Here is a 24,411-nt window from a genome sequence, read left to right on the forward strand (position 1 = left end):
TTTGTCTTGGCAATGACTACAATCCACAAAATAAACGGAGATGCCGGTTGTCATGTGCAGAACTAACGCTGACGGTACTGAGTGAATGGCAGCCCTTTTGATTGGTCAGCCACAGTACTGTGTAAACTGTTCCATTTGTTACTTTCATCTCTTTAGCGGGCGGAGGGCCTGGATCTTTGCATTAAAGAGAAGCTGAAGCCATGTGTTGTCTCAAACAAGAATGGCTGTCCCCGTATATTGTGTTAATTGTGTTAATCGGCCCTGGAAGTGCATTTAGAACCAAATGGGATGAGCAAAAAAAACAACGAAAAAGAAAAATACGTTACGTTCATGTATAAACCCTTTGAAATCATTCAAGATTTAACCTACATTAATCATAATAGAAAAACTGTTTCTCCACCCTGTGTGAATTAATCAGAACGAGAGACCAGTTTCCCACCAGTATGGAAATTTATCAGAAACAAAATTATACCCCAATTTCGGCCCCCCTGTGTGAGTTAATCTGAATCAGGATTTAACAGCCGTGCCCTGTCCTGTCCCAATAGCCAGACAGGAGTTTGTTAGCATCATTCTGAGCCACCAACATCTGGCCTATTTTCTCACATCCCGCCAGCTATGTGATTAGCTTCCACTGCAGCAAGAGACAAATGTGTTTATGTGTGTGTGGTGTGTGTGGTGTGTGTGTGTGTGTGTGTGTGTGTGTGTGTGTGTGTGTGTGTGTGTGTGTGTGTGTGTGTGTGTGTGTGTGTGTGTGTGTGTGTGTGTACGTGTTTGTGTGTGCATGTGTGTGTTCATTAAAAGAGAGGGATGGTAATCAAGTGAGTGAGAGATATACTAAATAAATTGTAAGAGATGAATATGTGTGTGTGTGTGTGTGTGTGTGTGTGTGTGTGTGTGTGTGTGTGTGTGTGTGTGTGTGTGTGTGTGTGTGTGTGTGTGTGTGTGTGTGTGTGTGTGTGTGTGTGTGTGTGTGTGTGTGTGTGTGCGTTCTTCCCAGGAGTCTGAAGCCAAAATGATAAAAATTGCACAATCCATCACAGATGGCTGACACACACACACACACACACACACACACACACACACACACACACACACACACACACACACACACACACACACACACACACACACACACACACACACACACACACACACACACACAAAACCACACACAGATGGGAGCAATGCAATGTTGCTGTCGAGGCGCATTTTATAACATCTCTGGTGTTACGTGGTTAACAATTGTGTGTGTTGGCATCTGTTTGTTTTTCGCTGTGTGCATATTTCCGCACACACACAAACACACACACAGACACACACACAGACACACACACACACACACACACACACACACACACACACACACACACACACACACACACACACACAGGTTATGCAGTGACACACACGGTTCAGGTAAGTGTGTCAGAACGTGTGTGAGTGTGTGAGTGCTCTTCTAGGGTTTCGGTGCTGACAGCGTTGTGCATCAGAGGAGACAAGACGCTTCTCGTTGAGTCCTCACGAGACTTTGAAACACTGCCTTTCCTCCCCTGGGGGTCGACTGTATCTCACTCAACAGCAGTTACTCTTATTGCTCTATCTGGATTGGACAATACAGCACATTTTAAAAATAGCAAATTAAAAAATTATAAATATGTCATTTACGACGCAATGGTCGGAGTTTGGGTGGAGCCTCTCAAGGGGAAACGGAGTGAACCTGTATTAAAGAGGTGATATCATGCCACCAGGTGTGGGTGTGATTAGCCATTTCAAGACGTTTGAAAATCTGCCATTACCTGGGCCCTAGTAAAATCACCAGTGGGCATGTCCACCTAGATGTATGCTGGATAGATCAGCCCACCAGCCTACCCGGTGTACTGTGGCAAATGTTGCTGATCTATCCAGCCAGTGATGTCACTAAGGCACAGGGAAAGTCAGATTTTCAAGCGTCTTGTAACGGCTAATCCCACTCACACCTGGTGGCATGATATCACCCCTTTAAAGTGAACCACCGATCCGACAGATGACATTGAAATGTCAGCTAGCTAATGAGCTTTGATTCCTTAGTGTAGGGAGACAGAGAACAGGCTGGGTAAATGAACTGCAAGCCATTGTTCAGCATTTGATCTTGATCTTAACCAGAGATTCATTGAATTTAGACATGTTTAAGTTTTTAGATTCTGATTAAGGTCAGGAGATAACATACATACATGATATAATCTGCCTTTCAAAATCGTGTACACACACACACACACACACACACACACACACACACACACACACACACACACACACACACACACACACACACACACACACACACACACACACAGACACCAACCCGTGCTCATAGTTGTAGTATTCTTGTGCGTAGTAGTCTTGCCCGGGATCGATCCCTGACTCCATAGACAGCTCCTGCACAGGTTGATAAAGACATAGTTAGCAGGACTTACACACTTCCACACTTCCACAAACACAAAAACACACACATGCACACCAAAACCCTCAGACCACTGACCACCCCACTGAGTTGACGGTATACACAGAGACCCACACAGATATGCAGAGACCCACCGTACACAAACAAATACAACAGACAGAAATATAGTTAGAGAGACAGGTAGATAGAGTAAAACATGGCTGCTAAAAGAAAGAGAGAGAGATTGAGAGGGATAGAGAGAAGGAGTGTATACCTCTGGTCGAAGAAGAGACGGTCTGAGGAGTTGTTGTGTCTGTCATGAAGGAGAGGAAGGAAGAAAGGATGGACGGAGAGAAGGGAAGGACCATTTGAAAAGGTAGGAATATCATTCAAAGAAGGTTGAGATAAAGGACAAATAAAAGGAAGTTTGTCCACCCAGTGATCTCTAGATGGCTGCCACCACCGTGGCATTAATGAGTGAATGGGTAATGAGTGTATGAATGGTGGTCTGAAAGGCATTTAGTGCTGCTACTGGCCACAGATAAGACAAGCGCTATATAAATGCATTGCCATCTATGATTAAGCATTTAGCATAGAAAGGACGTTTTGAGTCATCTGCCACAAACACTTCATCTCATGCACTGTGACGACTCTCTTCTCCATCTCAACCCGAGATAGAAAAGACAAGAGAGAAGTAGAGGGGACATCTATGGTAAAGAGAGCCATGCTACACAGTGTGTGGACGTGAGGACCGTTTGGTACATTGCACCTACCTCTTGTTGGCCATATCCTCGCCTGCATGGTAGAGAGACATAGAGAGAGACATGAGAATATATCCAGCATGGACATATGAGAGAGAGAATGAGATAACGGGAGAAATGGGAGATGGAGACACAACTATAATGTTTGATTTAGGATTATATTGGAATTGGATAAAAAGGTCATTGCACACTGCAGGATATTAATAAAATAAGTAAGTAGATTGAAGGAAAGTAGTACCAACGGTCCAAGATGCAAAGTGGGGGACAAAGAGGTAAGGAATAACACTGGTATAGATGAATAGAGAGAGACAGTGCTTTGGAGAGTTAGAGACAAGGAGGAGAGATAGGGGGGTTTAGGGAGTGAGAGAAACATAAAGAGGGGCTGAGTTAACTCAGACCCATATCCAACGTTTACAAATCATAGGACAAGTAAAAAAAATAATCAACTAAAGTAACAAATCATAGGATTCAAATGTTGAATGAAACACCAGATATTTATCTTCACTCAGTGCCTGAAGAAGCATCCTATTTATATGTAATATATACATTTATGATTCTATTAAAAACCATTCACCCATAGGATAACACATTACATTCAGAGTAGTTTAAATAAATAGCATTTCAGCAAGGAAACATTTGGGATCTATATTAATGGTTAGGTTACATAGTAACAGGAACATGTAGGGCCCTATTTTAACGGTCTGAAACGCAAGTGAGAAGCGCCAAGCGCCAAGCTTTGTAGGCGGTTCTATGGCGACGTCGCTATTTTTCCGCCACGAAAAATGACTCTTTCGCCCGGCGCAAATCTAAAAAGGGTTGGTCTGAAGTAGCCTAATTACCCGTAGGTGTGGTTTGGGCGTAACGATGTTTGTTAAATTATAGAGCAAAGATACCCCTAGTGGAAACGAGGAAAATGTTACATTATTCATTGTTATTAGTTGTATAGGCAAGGATACAATTCATTGAAAATCTGGAAAATCATAAAAAGAAAATCAATTTTCAAGGAATAAGATGAATATCTAATATGAACAAATTCATGAATTCATCCTCAATTCACCATGGGATCAAAACATGCCGTTTTTTATGGATTTACATTTAGCTGTTCCTCAGTTGTATCAATGTATTGTCTTATTTATTCTGTTTTGTATGAGCAAATAAAATCTCATCAATCATATGACTGTCCAAGTTCTTCATTTTCAGTTAATAGAAAATACTGTCTTAATATCTAACTTTAACAATGCCAATCCTTACTTTAACATATGTGAAAATAGAAATATGCATTCATCACTGCTTTTAGACGTGTTTCCAATGGCTTTGTGAGAGAACAGGCTCCGTTCAATGAAATCAAAGCCAAATCTGATTGAGCACCGTTTATAAACAACACTTCCGGGTGCTGTCCGTTGGCTTGTGTCGATACGTCAAGTGTCGATATGTCATCAGTAAGCGCAGGACCCCGAGCCGATCTGGCAGCCGAACACATATGGTACTCACACCGGCATATTGCTGGGCCCTTGGGCCGTTCTATTACTAAAAATCAACATTTGATTGGCTGATTACAAACGTCAGTCAAATTTATTATCCAATGGGAGGTTGCAGCTTCAGCGAAAGGCTAGCAATACTTTCAGTGCTGGCCCCGCCGGTCCATCTAACCCAGCTGTGACGCGTTATTCAGCTGAGCTCAGCCTTACAAAAAATTAGGAATTATGTTGTGTTGAAAAAAATATGGAATTAAGATGCGTTCAAACACAAATTAATATAAGTTTGAAAAAGAAAAAAAAATATATATTATTTGGATTTTGACAGGCCCAGCAGAGAAGGCCCTGCTGGCCCTGACGGCCCATCACTGATCATATCGCACACAACAACTGGATCATGTTTACAGCAGCATACGAGGTGCCTACGGGGCCGCACCCCGCCCCCACTTCGGGCACTCAGACCACATCTCTTTGTTCCTGTATCCTGCATACAGACAAAGGCTGAAACAGACAAACCTTGTGACTAAACAAGTCAAACTCTGGACACCAGACACTGAGAGCATCCTGCAGGACTGTTTTGCTCAGACAGACTGGGATGTGTTTAAAGCTGCAGGCACACTGGAGGACTCTTCTGTCAGCATACAGGACTATGCTGAGTATGTGAGTGGGTATATTAGCACTTGTATTGACAACATCGTGCCCACCATACAAGTGAAGAGGTTTCCCAACCAGAAGCCCTGGATTAACAGTCAGGTACGCCACATGCTGCGTGCATTTAAATCAGGCAATGAGACGGAGTACAAAGCTGCGAAGTATGCTCTGGAAAAAGCCATCAGAGCAGCCAAAAGGCAGTACAGAGTGAAGCTGGATGGCTTCTATTCCACTGCTGACTCCGGGCGGATGTGGCAAGGCCTGCAGCACATCACTGACTACAGGACCACCACCAGCACCATCAGCTCCACAGACAGCTTGCCGGATGAGCTCAACACCTTCTACACCCGCTTCGAGACCTCCAGCCCCACCACAGAGAGGAGGCCCTCACACACCAGGAGCACCCTCCCCCTCTCCCCCCCACCAACCGTCTCATCAGGACAGGTACACAGAGTCCTTAGGAACATCAACCCTCGCAAGGCAGCCGGACCAGATAACATCCCTGGGCGAGCTCTCAGGGTATGCGCCAACGAGCTGGCTGATGTTCTCACATCCATTTTCAACCTTTCCATCAGCCATTGCACAGTTCCCTCCTGTTTCAAGACCACAACCATCATCCCTGTTCCAAAGAAGAGCCCACCAAGCTGCCTGAATGACTACAGACCAATAGCACTCACTCCAATCATTATGAAGTGCTTTGAGAGAGTGGTGCTGACCCACATTCAGAGCAGCATACCAGACACCCTGGACCCCCTGCAATATGCCTACCGGCCCAACAGGTCCACCTCTGATGCTGTCGCTGCTGTTCTCCACTATTCCCTCTCCCATCTGGAAAATAAAGACTCCTACATCAGGACGCTCTTTGTGGATTACAGCTCCGCCTTCAATACAGTCATCCCCCACAAACTCACCGACAAACTGTCTACACTAGGTCTGCACCCCACCATCTGTGACTGGCTCCAGGACTTTCTGACTGGCAGGCCCCAATCTGTCAGGATTGGAAATAGGACTCCAGCCAGCATCATCACAAACATTGGCACGCCACAGGGCTGCGTGCTCAGCCCCATCCTCTACACCCTGTTCACTCATGACTATGTCGCCTCCCACATAGACAACACCATCCTGAAGTTTGCGGACGACACCGCAGTGATAGGACGCATCACGGGCGGGGACGAAGCGGCCTACAGGAGGGAGGTGGCCAGTCTGGTGTCATGGTGTGAGGACAATAACCTCACCCTCAACAAGGACAAGACCAAGGAGATGATAGTGGACTTGAGGAAGAAAAGGAGTCCTCATCGGCCACTGTTTATCGGGGAGCTTGAAGTAGAGAAGGTGAGCAGCTTCAAGTACCTCGGCGTCCACATCAGCGACGACCTCACTTGGACACTCAACACCACACAGCTGGTTAAGAAATCCCAACAGCGGCTGTACTTCCTGAGGAGGCTGAGGAAGTTTGGCATGTCGCCTGAGATCCTCAGAAACTTCTACAGCTGCATTGTTGAGAGCATCTTGACCGGCTGTATCGCTGTCTGTTACGGCAGCACTTCTGCTCTGGATCGCAGACGACTGCAGAGAGTGGTAAAGACTGCAGAGAAGATCATCAGAACCCCACTGCCCTCTCTGCAGAGCATCTACCACCGCAGAGTCCACAGGAGAGCTGCCTCCATACTCAAGGACCCCACCCACCCCCAGGATGGACTGTTTACACTTCTACCCTCAGGACGGAGGTACAGAAGTATGAAGTCCAAAACATCAAAACTAAAGAACTCTTTCTTCCCCACTGCCCTCAGACTCCTTAACAACAGATAGGAGTCTGTTGTTAAGGAGTATTCTGCCTCAGGACTGCCGCAGCTGTTTACATTATGCTCACGCACTTTGGCTTTGCACCATTCTGTTTTATTTATTTATTTATTGTAACTTAACTTAAATGTATTATTTCTTCTATCTATCTTGTAAAAAACAAGCATTCAATCCATTGAACGTCTCATTTGTGCATATGACAATAAACACTTTGAATTGAATTGAATTGAACTGCATCTGTGGCGGTGCCGCGACCCACTTCAAAAAGTGGACTTGTTTGTCCAGCAGGAACTTTCATAAATGTTCTTTCTAAGTGAAGCCAACTGATTGTGGATTATCAGTTCCATGTGAAATCTGCCACCTGTGCTGGCACTGCTGGATGTGTTCTTTCTTGCATGAAGTCTGATTATTGGCTCTATGTAATCCATTGCATCATGCAGATGTCCTTCAATAAGCCAATAAAAAGAGAGCCTTCCTCACTACCTCTTCACACATTTCCAGACACAGCTCAATAGAGAGTGAAAGAGTCCAGCAATGTTCTTGCGCTGCGTTCTCCTGTGTGGCCTGCACGCCCTTGCCCTGGCAGGTCCACTTACCAAGCCTTCAACTGACTCCAATGTGAAAATTGAGCGCGGCTCCTGTCCGTCCTTCTGGAATGAATTTGACACAGACTGCTACAAATATATTGGTAGACAATTGACCTGGGCCCAAGCTGAGCGTCACTGCCAATCTATGGACGCACACCTGGTCTCCATCCATAGCTCCGAAGAAGTGCAATTCATTACCGCGCTAGTAGAGAACTCTGACCCGGACAAAGGGCACCACTGGATAGGATTCAGTGATGTGCATGAAGAAGGCTTCTGGATGTGGAGCGATGGGTCCCGAAGTGACTCTGCTTTTTGGTACCAGAACGAGCCAAACAACCACTCTGGAACTGAACATTGTGCCATTAATACATTTTGGGCGCAGAATGGTTGGAATGATGAGCAGTGCTACTTGACTTATTCTTCTGTTTGTAAACTTCGTAAAACCTGTCCATAGGGTCTATGACGGTTTATTTGAACAATAACAATAAAAATATGGCCAATCAAAGAACTGTATCTTTCATGTTTGATTTACTGAGGTTTCTTTTCAAACATGAGGTGGATTAAACTGAATGTTTTCCGATTTTCATTTATAATATTGTTATACCATTTATTTTGAACATTATTTATCTTTGAGAGTGGGGCTTAAAATAGATTACTATTACTAAGGTAGTATTTTAGCCGTCGGAAATGTTAATTCCCTTATGTGAATGAGGAGTAGAAAGTCGGCACTTCACACCATTTGAGTGTGCGTGTTGATTACGCTTCGGTCTGCATTTGCATGTCATTGAGTGGCACCCTAAAATCAGCCTGTTGCCTTTTGTTCACTGAATGGTTCAATCATATTTAAATGTTGGCACTGCTTTGCAGAGTCATTCAAGGTGAACACTAAATTATAGGACTTACCATAACCCTAAAAGTACACATCAAACAATAAAGTACAAAACATGAGTTCACAGCTACACAAGTCAAGCATGTGTCACGACCACCTGGCTCAAAGCAGCTGTGACATGAAAATGGGAGACCACACTATAGCTAAAGGTTCAATGATAAATATGTTTATTTTAACATTGATAGAATAAAGACAGTACTGTAAAAAGAAAAGGTGTAGTGCAAAGTATTTCAAGGAGTGATCAAACCAAAAGGTGTAAAACGCGACGTGTGTGTGGAGCAGCTGGCAACATGCTGGAAAGAGTAGCCAGCAGAGTAACCACCAGGTACACGGGAGCAGCGAGACAAAGAGACCCGGCGTCTATTAGCCCAGATCTTCTAATAGGGTAGAAGATCCCTGCACCAATGGCACACCAATGGCACATGCTTGGCAGATGGAGAAACAGCAGGACAGTTTTCATTTTTTCCAACCTACCAGCTCTCGTTGTGAAGACTAGTCACCGCGCCATTCGTTTCAATGGGAATCGGGACGGTCGATAATTTCGACATTAAGTGTACATATTTTTCATTTGAAATTCGTCCCAGCCTTTATACCACAGATACTCTAGTCTAGGGTCTATAGCATATAACCGCGTTGTCTGATTACAGTTTAATTCATTTTTCACAACCTACCAGCTCTCGGTGTGAAGACAAGTCACCGCGCCATTCGTTTCAATGGGGATCGCGACGGTCCATATACTTTCAACATTTACATATTTGTAATTTTAAATTCTTCCCAGCCTTTATAACACAGATACTCTTCTAGGGTCTATACTAGTCACAGACATGCATTGCGCAACAGCGCTTCCTTTTGGTTCTGAACGGGTAACTACAGTTACTTGCAATCATACATATATCATACATATATCAACATTACTCCTACTTCTTTTGCGTAAGGAAAGGAGATAGTGGTATCCCATAATCCTTTACGGCGGCAATATTTAAAGCAACATGCCACCGACGAAGACACCACGCGAAGACGCAATTGATAATAATGGATACCAATTCCAGAAACATAATTATTTGAATATAAATGAATTCATTTATTGCTGGTTAGTAAGCACATAAAATACACCATAAGAAAATGCCAACTTCACATTTAAGAAAGACTACTGGGGGCAGTTAATTTCAACATCAACATAAGTTTAGCCTCTTTTTTTTTCACATGTGAATTGGAATTCAAGTGGCCTAAAATATTCCGGTTGGTCAAGTCCAACCTAAGTGATTCTCACTGTTGGCGATAACCTGATTGAAATCAATACGACAAGAACGCATGGATCAAAGAGCGCTTGTTTTAGTCTATCTTCGGAAAATTGTAGTTTCAAACTAGAGGCGATAGAGGTCAGCACAACCGCCGTCTAACCCAATTTTAAACAGTGCTGTCTTTTCCTATGTTCGAAAGGAGGCACCTTTTCATCTCTCCTTGACCCGATGACGTTTTCCACAAAGGTTAAGGATAGGAGGCATAAAGGATAGGAAATTTGACTATTTGTAGAGGCCCCTGGCAGTAGCTTTTTGAATATCCCACTGAAAATGTAAGTGGGATATTCAAAAAGCTACCGCCAGGTGTCACCATGCGTCAGCTCTAAATAAAAATATATATTTTTGGATTTGTTTTGGGTGAAACCCCGCCCCCTGGTGGCGGAGTTGTTCACTGCAGTAGTTAAGCTACTTTGTCTGTGTCCCGGCTCATTTTGTATCTGTATTTGTATTTCATAACAAACTTATTTCTGCATTAAAAGAACAGAATTCCCTGCAGGGTTCCTTATGATTTAAGTTCATTCACCAACTCCAAAATTGGTTTGTTTGTGTGTGTGTGTGTGTGTGTGTGCGTGTGTTTGTGCGTGTGTGTGTGTGTGTGTGTCTGTGTGTGTGTCTGTGTGTGTGTGCGTGCGTGCGTGCGTGCGTGCGTGCGTGCGTGTCTGTGTCTGTGTCTGTGTGTGTGTGTGTGTGTGTGTGTGTGTGTGTGTGCTCGCTTTTGTCTGAGTGAATTTGTGTGCACTGTACAGGAAATGTTATTAGCTTTGGAGCGGGCTCTGAGACACTCAATAAACCACTGCGTATCTCTTTCTCTTACTCTCTCGCTCCATTCACTCCTTCCCTCTCCATCTCCCCACCCTTCCCCTCCCTCCATCCTGCTTCTCTTTCACACTGAAAGACGGTACATCCCCATCCAGTCATATCTTTCTGCAAGTCCTCCTCCCTGGAGTCTACTTTTAAATGTTTTCCTTTCTACTTTTTATATCGCTCTTTTTTTTATCCAGTTCTCTCATTCAAGAAGTCTTTCAGTCAATATCTAACAAACTTTCTCATCTTTCCTGTATGCACAATTTATTAATTTTAGAGCATTGAAACAAGCAGTGCTTCACACGAAGCAACCCACCAAGCAGAGACAGCGACGCTGACTATCGTGAAACCCTGCACACTACTCGTTATTAATAGCAGCCGGTCTTCCCCTCCCCTGTCCTACATCACAACACAAACACAAACACGACGCATCACAAGCTGTCAGTGTCAGAGGGGGAGCTTCTACAGGGTGTGTGTGTATGTGGAACATATAGGGCCCTATTTTAACGGTCTGAAACGCAAGTGAGAAGCGCCAAGCGCCAAGCTTTGTAGGCGGTTCTATGGCGACGTCGCTATTTTTCCGCCACGAAAAATGACTCTTTCGCCCGGCGCAAATCTAAAAAGGGTTGGTCTGAAGTAGCCTAATTACCCGTAGGTGTGGTTTGGGCGTAACGATGTTTGTTAAATTATAGAGCAAAGATACCCCTAGTGGAAATGAGGAAAATGTTACATTATTCATTGTTATTAGTTGTATAGGCAAGGATACAATTCATTGAAAATCTGGAAAATCATAAAAAGAAAATCAATTTTCAAGGAATAAGATGAATATCTAATATGAACAAATTCATGAATTCATCCTCAATTCACCATGGGATCAAATCATGCCGTTTTTTATGGATTTACATTTAGCTGTTCCTCAGTTGTATCAATGTATTGTCTTATTTATTCTGTTTTGTATGAGCAAATAAAATCTCATCAATCATATGACTGTCCAAGTTCTTCATTTTCAGTTAATAGAAAATACTGTCTTAATATCTAACTTTAACAATGCCAATCCTTACTTTAACATATGTGAAAATAAAAATATGCATTCATCACTGCTTTTAGACGTGTTTCCAATGGCTTTGTGAGAGAACAGGCTCCGTTCAATGAAATCAAAGCCAAAACTGATTGAGCACCGTTTATAAACAACACTTCCGGGGGATGTCCGTTGGCTTGTGTCGATACGTCAAGTGTCAATACGTCATCAGTAAGCGCAGGACCCCGAGCCGATCTGGCAGCCGAACACATATGGTACTCACACCGGCATATTGCTGGGCCCTTGGGCCGTTCTATTACTAAAAATCAACATTTTATTGGCTGATTTCAAACGTCGGTCAAATTTATAATCCAATGGGAGGTTGCAGCTTCAGCGAAAGGCTAGCAATACTGTCAGTGCTGGCCCCGCCGGTCCATCTAACCCAGCTGTGACGCGTTATTCAGCTGAGCTCAGCCTTACAAAAAATTAGGAATTATGTTGTGTTGAAAAAAATATGGAATTAAGATGCGTTCAAACACAAATTAATATAAGTTTGAAAAAGAAAAATATATATATATTATTTGGATTTTGACAGGCCCAGCAGAGAAGGCCCTGCTGGCCCTGACGGCCCATCACTGATCATATCGCACACAACAACTGGATCATGTTTACAGCAGCATACGTGGTGCCTACGGGCCGCACCCCGCCCCCACTTCGGGCACTCAGACCACATCTCTTTGTTCCTGTATCCTGCATACAGACAAAGGCTGAAACAGACAAACCTTGTGACTAAACAAGTCAAACTCTGGACACCAGACACTGAGAGCATCCTGCAGGACTGTTTTGCTCAGACAGACTGGGATGTGTTTAAAGCTGCAGGCACACTGGAGGACTCTTCTGTCAGCATACAGGACTATGCTGAGTATGTGAGTGGGTATATTAGCACTTGTGTTGACAACATCGTGCCCACCATACAAGTGAAGAGGTTTCCCAACCAGAAGCCCTGGATTAACAGTCAGGTACGCCACATGCTGCGTGCATTTAAATCAGGCAATGAGACGGAGTACAAAGCTGCGAAGTATGCTCTGGAAAAAGCCATCAGAGCAGCCAAAAGGCAGTACAGAGTGAAGCTGGATGGCTTCTATTCCACTGCTGACTCCGGGCGGATGTGGCAAGGCCTGCAGCACATCATTGACTACAGGACCACCACCAGCACCATCAGCTCCACAGACAGCTTGCCGGATGAGCTCAACACCTTCTACACCCGCTTCGAGACCTCCAGCCCCACCACAGAGAGGAGGCCCTCACACACCAGGAGCACCCTCCCCCTCTCCCCCCCACCAACCGTCTCATCAGGACAGGTACACAGAGTCCTTAGGAACATCAACCCTCGCAAGGCAGCCGGACCAGATAACATCCCTGGGCGAGCTCTCAGAGTATGCGCCAACGAGCTGGCTGATGTTCTCACATCCATTTTCAACCTTTCCATCAGCCATTGCACAGTTCCCTCCTGTTTCAAGACCACAACCATCATCCCTGTTCCAAAGAAGAGCCCACCAAGCTGCCTGAATGACTACAGACCAATAGCACTCACTCAAATCATTATGAAGTGCTTTGAGAGAGTGGTGCTGACCCACATTCAGAGCAGCATACCAGACACCCTGGACCCCCTGCAATATGCCTACCGGCCCAACAGGTCCACCTCTGATGCTGTCGCTGCTGTTCTCCACTATTCCCTCTCCCATCTGGAAAATAAAGACTCCTACATCAGGACGCTCTTTGTGGATTACAGCTCCGCCTTCAATACAGTCATCCCCCACAAACTCACCGACAAACTGTCTACACTAGGTCTGCACCCCACCATCTGTGACTGGCTCCAGGACTTTCTGACTGGCAGGCCCCAATCTGTCAGGATTGGAAATAGGACTTCAGCCAGCATCATCACAAACATTGGCACGCCACAGGGCTGCGTGCTCAGCCCCATCCTCTACACCCTGTTCACTCATGACTATGTCGCCTCCCACATAGACAACACCATCCTGAAGTTTGCGGACGACACCGCAGTGATAGGACGCATCACGGGCGGGGACGAAGCGGCCTACAGGAGGGAGGTGGCCAGTCTGGTGTCATGGTGTGAGGACAATAACCTCACCCTCAACAAGGACAAGACCAAGGAGATGATAGTGGACTTGAGGAAGAAAAGGAGTCCTCATCGGCCACTGTTTATCGGGGAGCTTGAAGTAGAGAGGGTGAGCAGCTTCAAGTACCTCGGCGTCCACATCAGCGACGACCTCACTTGGACACTCAACACCACACAGCTGGTTAAGAAATCCCAACAGCGGCTGTACTTCCTGAGGAGGCTGAGGAAGTTTGGCATGTCGCCTGAGATCCTCAGAAACTTCTACAGCTGCATTGTTGAGAGCATCTTGACCGGCTGTATCGCTGTCTGTTACGGCAGCACTTCTGCTCTGGATCGCAGACGACTGCAGAGAGTGGTAAAGACGGCAGAGAAGATCATCAGAACCCCACTGCCCTCTCTGCAGAGCATCTACCACCGCAGAGTCCACAGGAGAGCTGCCTCCATACTCAAGGACCCCACCCACCCCCAGCATGGACTGTTTACACTTCTACCCTCAGGACGGAGGTACAGAAATATGAAGTCCAAAACATCAAAACTAAAGAACTCTTTCTTCCCCACTGCCCTCAGACTCCTTAACAACAGATAGGAGTCTGTTGTTAAGGAGTATTCTACCTCAGGACTGCCGCAGCTGTTTACATTATGCTCACGCACTTTGGCTTTGCACCATTCTGTTTTATTTATTTATTTATTGTAACTTAACTTAAATGTATTATTTCTTCTATCTATCTTGTAAAAAACATTGGCATTCAGTCTGTGGAAACAAAGGAAGAATTTCATTGCACAACCGAGAACGTCTCATTTGTGCATATGACAATAAACACTTTGAATTGAATTGAATTGAATTGAACTGCATCTGTGGCGGTGCCGCGACCCACTTCAAAAAGTGGACTTGTTTGTCCAGCAGGAACTTTCATAAATGTTCTTTCTAAGTGAAGCCAACTGATTGTGGATTATCAGTTCCATGTGAAATCTGCCACCTGTGCTGGCACTGCTGGATGTGTTCTTTCTTGCATGAAGTCTGATTATTGGCTCCATGTAATCCATTGCATCATGCAGATGTCCTTCAATAAGCCAATAAAAAGAGAGCCTTCCTCACTACCTCTTCACACATTTCCAGACACAGCTCAATAGAGAGTGAAAGAGTCCAGCAATGTTCTTGCGCTGCGTTCTCCTGTGTGGCCTGCACGCCCTTGCCCTGGCAGGTCCACTTACCAAGCCTTCAACTGACTCCAATGTGAAAATTGAGCGCGGCTCCTGTCCGTCCTTCTGGAATGAATTTGACACAGACTGCTACAAATATATTGGTAGACAATTGACCTGGGCCCAAGCTGAGCGTCACTGCCAATCTATGGACGCACACCTGGTCTCCATCCATAGCTCCGAAGAAGTGCAATTCATTACCGCGCTAGTAGAGAACTCTGACCCGGACAAAGGGCACCACTGGATAGGATTCAGTGATGTGCATGAAGAAGGCTTCTGGATGTGGAGCGATGGGTCCCGAAGTGACTCTGCTTTTTGGTACCAGAACGAGCCAAACAACCACTCTGGAACTGAACATTGTGCCATTAATACATTTTGGGCGCAGAATGGTTGGAATGATGAGCAGTGCTACTTGACTTATTCTTCTGTTTGTAAACTTCGTAAAACCTGTCCATAGGGTCTATGACGGTTTATTTGAACAATAACAATAAAAATATGGCCAATCAAAGAACTGTATCTTTCATGTTTGATTTACTGAGGTTTCTTTTCAAACATGAGGTGGATTAAACTGAATGTTTTCCGATTTTCATTTATAATATTGTTATACCATTTATTTTGAACATTATTTATCTTTGAGAGTGGGGCTTAAAATAGATTACTATTACTAAGGTAGTATTTTAGCCGTCGGAAATGTTAATTCCCTTATGTGAATGAGGAGTAGAAAGTCGGCACTTCACACCATTTGAGTGTGCGTGTTGATTACGCTTCGGTCTGCATTTGCATGTCATTGAGTGGCACCCTAAAATCAGCCTGTTGCCTTTTGTTCACTGAATGGTTCAATCATATTTAAATGTTGGCACTGCTTTGCAGAGTCATTCAAGGTGAACACTAAATTATAGGACTTACCATAACCCTAAAAGTACACATCAAACAATAAAGTACAAAACATGAGTTCACAGCTACACAAGTCAAGCATGTGTCACGACCACCTGGCTCAAAGCAGCTGTGACATGAAAATGGGAGACCACACTATAGCTAAAGGTTCAATGATAAATATGTTTATTTTAACATTGATAGAATAAAGACAGTACTGTAAAAAGAAAAGGTGTAGTGCAAAGTATTTCAAGGAGTGATCAAACCAAAAGGTGTAAAACGCGACGTGTGTGTGGAGCAGCTGGCAACATGCTGGAAAGAGTAGCCAGCAGAGTAACCACCAGGTACACGGGAGCAGCGAGACAAAGAGACCCGGCGTCTATTAGCCCAGATCTTCTAATAGGGTAGAAGATCCCTGCACCAATGGCACACCAATGGCACATGCTTGGCAGATGGAGAAACAGCAGGACAGTTTTCATTTTTTCCAACCTACCAGCTCTCGTTGTGAAGACTAGTCACCGCGCCATTCGTTTCAATGGGAATCGGGACGGTCGATAATTTCGACATTAAGTGTACATATTTTTCATTTGAAATTCGTCCCAGCCTTTATACCACAGATACTCTAGTCTAGGGTCTATAGCATATAACCGCGTTGTCTGATTACAGTTTAATTCATTTTTCACAACCTACCAGCTCTCGGTGTGAAGACAAGTCACCGCGCCATTCGTTTCAATGGGGATCGCGACGGTCCATATACTTTCAACATTTACATATTTGTAATTTTAAATTCTTCCCAGCCTTTATAACACAGATACTCTTCTAGGGTCTATACTAGTCACAGACATGCATTGCGCAACAGCGCTTCCTTTTGGTTCTGAACGGGTAACTACAGTTACTTGCAATCATACATATATCATACATATATCAACATTACTCCTACTTCTTTTGCGTAAGGAAAGGAGATAGTGGTATCCCATAATCCTTTACGGCGGCAATATTTAAAGCAACATGCCACCGACGAAGACACCACGCGAAGACGCAATTGATAATAATGGATACCAATTCCAGAAACATAATTATTTGAATATAAATGAATTCATTTATTGCTGGTTAGTAAGCACATAAAATACACCATAAGAAAATGCCAACTTCACATTTAAGAAAGACTACTGGGGGCAGTTAATTTCAACATCAACATAAGTTTAGCCTCTTTTTTTTTCACATGTGAATTGGAATTCAAGTGGCCTAAAATATTCCGGTTGGTCAAGTCCAACCTAAGTGATTCTCACTGTTGGCGATAACCTGATTGAAATCAATACGACAAGAACGCATGGATCAAAGAGCGCTTGTTTTAGTCTATCTTCGGAAAATTGTAGTTTCAAACTAGAGGCGATAGAGGTCAGCACAACCGCCGTCTAACCCAATTTTAAACAGTGCTGTCTTTTCCTATGTTCGAAAGGAGGCACCTTTTCATCTCTCCTTGACCCGATGACGTTTTCCACAAAGGTTAAGGATAGGAGGCATAAAGGATAGGAAATTTGACTATTTGTAGAGGCCCCTGGCAGTAGCTTTTTGAATATCCCACTGAAAATGTAAGTGGGATATTCAAAAAGCTACCGCCAGGTGTCACCATGCGTCAGCTCTAAATAAAAATATATATTTTTGGATTTGTTTTGGGTGAAACCCCGCCCCCTGGTGGCGGAGTTGTTCACTGCAGTAGTTAAGCTACTTTGTCTGTGTCCCGGCTCATTTTGTATCTGTATTTGTATTTCATAACAAACTTATTTCTGCATTAAAAGAACAGAATTCCCTGCAGGGTTCCTTATGATTTAAGTTCATTCACCAACTCCAAAATTGGTTTGTTTGTGTGTGTGTGTGTGTGTGTGTGCGTGTGTTTGTGCGTGTGTGTGTGTGTGTGTGTCTGTGTGTGTGTCTGTGTGTGTGTGCGTGCGTGCGTGCGTGCGTGCGTGCGTGCGTGTCTGTGTCTGTGTCTGTGTGTGTGTGTGTGTGTGTGTGTGTGTGTGTGTGCTCGCTTTTGTCTGAGTGAATTTGTGTGCACTGTACAGGAAATGTTATTAGCTTTGGAGCGGGCTCTGAGACACTCAATAAACCACTGCGTATCTCTTTCTCTTACTCTCTCGCTCCATTCACTCCTTCCCTCTCCATCTCCCCACCCTTCCCCTCCCTCCATCCTGCTTCTCTTTCACACTGAAAGACGGTACATCCCCATCCAGTCATATCTTTCTGCAAGTCCTCCTCCCTGGAGTCTACTTTTAAATGTTTTCCTTTCTACTTTTTATATCGCTCTTTTTTTTATCCAGTTCTCTCATTCAAGAAGTCTTTCAGTCAATATCTAACAAACTTTCTCATCTTTCCTGTATGCACAATTTATTAATTTTAGAGCATTGAAACAAGCAGTGCTTCACACGAAGCAACCCACCAAGCAGAGACAGCGACGCTGACTATCGTGAAACCCTGCACACTACTCGTTATTAATAGCAGCCGGTCTTCCCCTCCCCTGTCCTACATCACAACACAAACACAAACACGACGCATCACAAGCTGTCAGTGTCAGAGGGGGAGCTTCTACAGGGTGTGTGTGTATGTGGAACATATAGGGCCCTATTTTAACGGTCTGAAACGCAAGTGAGAAGCGCCAAGCGCCAAGCTTTGTAGGCGGTTCTATGGCGACGTCGCTATTTTTCCGCCACGAAAAATGACTCTTTCGCCCGGCGCAAATCTAAAAAGGGTTGGTCTGAAGTAGCCTAATTACCCGTAGGTGTGGTTTGGGCGTAACGATGTTTGTTAAATTATAGAGCAAAGATACCCCTAGTGGAAATGAGGAAAATGTTACATTATTCATTGTTATTAGTTGTATAGGCAAGGATACAATTCATTGAAAATCTGGAAAATCATAAAAAGAAAATCAATTTTCAAGGAATAAGATGAATATCTAATATGAACAAATTCATGAATTCATCCTCAATTCACCATGGGATCAAATCATGCCGTTTTTTATGGATTTACATTTAGCTGTTCCTCAGTTGTATCAATGTATTGTCTTATTTATTCTGTTTTGTATGAGCAAATAAAATCTCATCAATCATATGACTGTCCAAGTTCTTCATTTTCAGTTAATAGAAAATACTGTCTTAATATCTAACTTTAACAATGCCAATCCTTACTTTAACATATGTGAAAATAAAAATATGCATTCATCACTGCTTTTAGACGTGTTTCCAATGGCTTTGTGAGAGAACAGGCTCCGTTCAATGAAATCAAAGCCAAAACTGATTGAGCACCGTTTATAAACAACACTTCCGGGGGATGTCCGTTGGCTTGTGTCGATACGTCAAGTGTCAATACGTCATCAGTAAGCGCAGGACCCCGAGCCGATCTGGCAGCCGAACACATATGGTACTCACACCGGCATATTGCTGGGCCCTTGGGCCGTTCTATTACTAAAAATCAACATTTTATTGGCTGATTTCAAACGTCGGTCAAATTTATAATCCAATGGGAGGTTGCAGCTTCAGCGAAAGGCTAGCAATACTGTCAGTGCTGGCCCCGCCGGTCCATCTAACCCAGCTGTGACGCGTTATTCAGCTGAGCTCAGCCTTACAAAAAATTAGGAATTATGTTGTGTTGAAAAAAATATGGAATTAAGATGCGTTCAAACACAAATTAATATAAGTTTGAAAAAGAAAAATATATATATATTATTTGGATTTTGACAGGCCCAGCAGAGAAGGCCCTGCTGGCCCTGACGGCCCATCACTGATCATATCGCACACAACAACTGGATCATGTTTACAGCAGCATACGTGGTGCCTACGGGCCGCACCCCGCCCCCACTTCGGGCACTCAGACCACATCTCTTTGTTCCTGTATCCTGCATACAGACAAAGGCTGAAACAGACAAACCTTGTGACTAAACAAGTCAAACTCTGGACACCAGACACTGAGAGCATCCTGCAGGACTGTTTTGCTCAGACAGACTGGGATGTGTTTAAAGCTGCAGGCACACTGGAGGACTCTTCTGTCAGCATACAGGACTATGCTGAGTATGTGAGTGGGTATATTAGCACTTGTGTTGACAACATCGTGCCCACCATACAAGTGAAGAGGTTTCCCAACCAGAAGCCCTGGATTAACAGTCAGGTACGCCACATGCTGCGTGCATTTAAATCAGGCAATGAGACGGAGTACAAAGCTGCGAAGTATGCTCTGGAAAAAGCCATCAGAGCAGCCAAAAGGCAGTACAGAGTGAAGCTGGATGGCTTCTATTCCACTGCTGACTCCGGGCGGATGTGGCAAGGCCTGCAGCACATCATTGACTACAGGACCACCACCAGCACCATCAGCTCCACAGACAGCTTGCCGGATGAGCTCAACACCTTCTACACCCGCTTCGAGACCTCCAGCCCCACCACAGAGAGGAGGCCCTCACACACCAGGAGCACCCTCCCCCTCTCCCCCCCACCAACCGTCTCATCAGGACAGGTACACAGAGTCCTTAGGAACATCAACCCTCGCAAGGCAGCCGGACCAGATAACATCCCTGGGCGAGCTCTCAGAGTATGCGCCAACGAGCTGGCTGATGTTCTCACATCCATTTTCAACCTTTCCATCAGCCATTGCACAGTTCCCTCCTGTTTCAAGACCACAACCATCATCCCTGTTCCAAAGAAGAGCCCACCAAGCTGCCTGAATGACTACAGACCAATAGCACTCACTCAAATCATTATGAAGTGCTTTGAGAGAGTGGTGCTGACCCACATTCAGAGCAGCATACCAGACACCCTGGACCCCCTGCAATATGCCTACCGGCCCAACAGGTCCACCTCTGATGCTGTCGCTGCTGTTCTCCACTATTCCCTCTCCCATCTGGAAAATAAAGACTCCTACATCAGGACGCTCTTTGTGGATTACAGCTCCGCCTTCAATACAGTCATCCCCCACAAACTCACCGACAAACTGTCTACACTAGGTCTGCACCCCACCATCTGTGACTGGCTCCAGGACTTTCTGACTGGCAGGCCCCAATCTGTCAGGATTGGAAATAGGACTTCAGCCAGCATCATCACAAACATTGGCACGCCACAGGGCTGCGTGCTCAGCCCCATCCTCTACACCCTGTTCACTCATGACTATGTCGCCTCCCACATAGACAACACCATCCTGAAGTTTGCGGACGACACCGCAGTGATAGGACGCATCACGGGCGGGGACGAAGCGGCCTACAGGAGGGAGGTGGCCAGTCTGGTGTCATGGTGTGAGGACAATAACCTCACCCTCAACAAGGACAAGACCAAGGAGATGATAGTGGACTTGAGGAAGAAAAGGAGTCCTCATCGGCCACTGTTTATCGGGGAGCTTGAAGTAGAGAGGGTGAGCAGCTTCAAGTACCTCGGCGTCCACATCAGCGACGACCTCACTTGGACACTCAACACCACACAGCTGGTTAAGAAATCCCAACAGCGGCTGTACTTCCTGAGGAGGCTGAGGAAGTTTGGCATGTCGCCTGAGATCCTCAGAAACTTCTACAGCTGCATTGTTGAGAGCATCTTGACCGGCTGTATCGCTGTCTGTTACGGCAGCACTTCTGCTCTGGATCGCAGACGACTGCAGAGAGTGGTAAAGACGGCAGAGAAGATCATCAGAACCCCACTGCCCTCTCTGCAGAGCATCTACCACCGCAGAGTCCACAGGAGAGCTGCCTCCATACTCAAGGACCCCACCCACCCCCAGCATGGACTGTTTACACTTCTACCCTCAGGACGGAGGTACAGAAATATGAAGTCCAAAACATCAAAACTAAAGAACTCTTTCTTCCCCACTGCCCTCAGACTCCTTAACAACAGATAGGAGTCTGTTGTTAAGGAGTATTCTACCTCAGGACTGCCGCAGCTGTTTACATTATGCTCACGCACTTTGGCTTTGCACCATTCTGTTTTATTTATTTATTTATTGTAACTTAACTTAAATGTATTATTTCTTCTATCTATCTTGTAAAAAACATTGGCATTCAGTCTGTGGAAACAAAGGAAGAATTTCATTGCACAACCGAGAACGTCTCATTTGTGCATATGACAATAAACACTTTGAATTGAATTGAATTGAATTGAACTGCATCTGTGGCGGTGCCGCGACCCACTTCAAAAAGTGGACTTGTTTGTCCAGCAGGAACTTTCATAAATGTTCTTTCTAAGTGAAGCCAACTGATTGTGGATTATCAGTTCCATGTGAAATCTGCCACCTGTGCTGGCACTGCTGGATGTGTTCTTTCTTGCATGAAGTCTGATTATTGGCTCCATGTAATCCATTGCATCATGCAGATGTCCTTCAATAAGCCAATAAAAAGAGAGCCTTCCTCACTACCTCTTCACACATTTCCAGACACAGCTCAATAGAGAGTGAAAGAGTCCAGCAATGTTCTTGCGCTGCGTTCTCCTGTGTGGCCTGCACGCCCTTGCCCTGGCAGGTCCACTTACCAAGCCTTCAACTGACTCCAATGTGAAAATTGAGCGCGGCTCCTGTCCGTCCTTCTGGAATGAATTTGACACAGACTGCTACAAATATATTGGTAGACAATTGACCTGGGCCCAAGCTGAGCGTCACTGCCAATCTATGGACGCACACCTGGTCTCCATCCATAGCTCCGAAGAAGTGCAATTCATTACCGCGCTAGTAGAGAACTCTGACCCGGACAAAGGGCACCACTGGATAGGATTCAGTGATGTGCATGAAGAAGGCTTCTGGATGTGGAGCGATGGGTCCCGAAGTGACTCTGCTTTTTGGTACCAGAACGAGCCAAACAACCACTCTGGAACTGAACATTGTGCCATTAATACATTTTGGGCGCAGAATGGTTGGAATGATGAGCAGTGCTACTTGACTTATTCTTCTGTTTGTAAACTTCGTAAAACCTGTCCATAGGGTCTATGACGGTTTATTTGAACAATAACAATAAAAATATGGCCAATCAAAGAACTGTATCTTTCATGTTTGATTTACTGAGGTTTCTTTACAAACATGAGGTGGATTAAACTGAATGTTTTCCGATTTTCATTTATAATATTGTTATACCATTTATTTTGAACATTATTTATCTTTGACAGTGGGGCTTAAAATAGATTACTATTACTAAGGTAGTATTTTAGCCATCGGAAATGTTAATTCCCTTATGTGAATGAGGAGTAGAAAGTCGGCACTTCACACCATTTGAGTGTGCGTGTTGATTACGCTTCGGTCTGCATTTGCATGTCATTGAGTGACACCCTAAAATCAGCCTGTTGCCTTTTGTTCACTGAATGGTTCAAACATATTTAAATTTTGGCACTGCTTTGCAGAGTCATTCAAGGTGAACACTAAATTATAGGACTTATCATAACCCTAAGTACACATCAAACAATAAATTACAAAACATGAGTTCACAGCTACACAGGTCAAGCATGTGTCACGACCACCTGGCTCAAAGCAGCTGTGACATGAAAATGGGAGACCACACTATAGCTAAAGGTTCAATGATAAATATGTTTATTTTAACATTGATAGAATAAAGACAGTACTGTAAAAAGAAAAGGTGTAGTGCAAAGTATTTCAAGGAGTGATCAAACCAAAAGGTGTAAAACGCGACGTGTGTGTGGAGCAGCTGGCAACATGCTGGAAAGAGTAGCCAGCAGAGTAACCACCAGGTACACGGGAGCAGCGAGACAAAGAGACCCGGCGTCTATTAGCCCAGATCTTCTAATAGGGTAGAAGATCCCTGCACCAATGGCACACCAATGGCACATGCTTGGCGGATGGAGAAACAGCAGGACAGTTTTCATTTTTTCCAACCTACCAGCTCTCGTTGTGAAGACTAGTCACCGCGCCATTCGTTTCAATGGGAATCGGGACGGTCGATAATTTCGACATTAAGTGTACATATTTTTCATTTGAAATTCGTCCCAGCCTTTATACCACAGATACTCTAGTCTAGGGTCTATAGCATATAACCGCGTTGTCTGATTACAGTTTAATTCATTTTTCACAACCTACCAGCTCTCGGTGTGAAGACAAGTCACCGCGCCATTCGTTTCAATGGGGATCGCGACGGTCCATATACTTTCAACATTTACATATTTGTAATTTTAAATTCTTCCCAGCCTTTATAACACAGATACTCTTCTAGGGTCTATACTAGTCACAGACATGCATTGCGCAACAGCGCTTCCTTTTGGTTCTGAACGGGTAACTACAGTTACTTGCAATCATACATATATCATACATATATCAACATTACTCCTACTTCTTTTGCGTAAGGAAAGGAGATAGTGGTATCCCATAATCCTTTACGGCGGCAATATTTAAAGCAACATGCCACCGACGAAGACACCACGCGAAGACGCAATTGATAATAATGGATACCAATTCCAGAAACATAATTATTTGAATATAAATGAATTCATTTATTGCTGGTTAGTAAGCACATAAAATACACCATAAGAA

At 44.4% G+C, this 24,411-nt stretch overlaps 1 protein-coding gene across 1 annotated transcript in view; it reads right to left on the bottom strand.

Annotated features, from left to right (window-relative positions):
- Window positions 1–24,411, bottom strand: part of LOC130371258 (protocadherin-15-like) — a 191,955-nt gene that overhangs the window by 6,053 nt on the left and 161,491 nt on the right. Inside the window, exons 36-38 of the mRNA XM_056576975.1 lie at window positions 3,193–3,214; window positions 2,694–2,732; window positions 2,342–2,415 (exon numbers count right to left, since the gene is read on the bottom strand). Of these exons, the coding sequence (XP_056432950.1) occupies window positions 2,342–2,415; window positions 2,694–2,732; window positions 3,193–3,214 (135 nt within the window). The remainder of the gene's footprint in view (window positions 1–2,341; window positions 2,416–2,693; window positions 2,733–3,192; window positions 3,215–24,411) is intronic.

This window comes from Gadus chalcogrammus, chromosome 18 (genome assembly GCF_026213295.1).
Source record: "Gadus chalcogrammus isolate NIFS_2021 chromosome 18, NIFS_Gcha_1.0, whole genome shotgun sequence".
Taxonomy (NCBI): Eukaryota; Metazoa; Chordata; class Actinopteri; order Gadiformes; family Gadidae; genus Gadus; species Gadus chalcogrammus.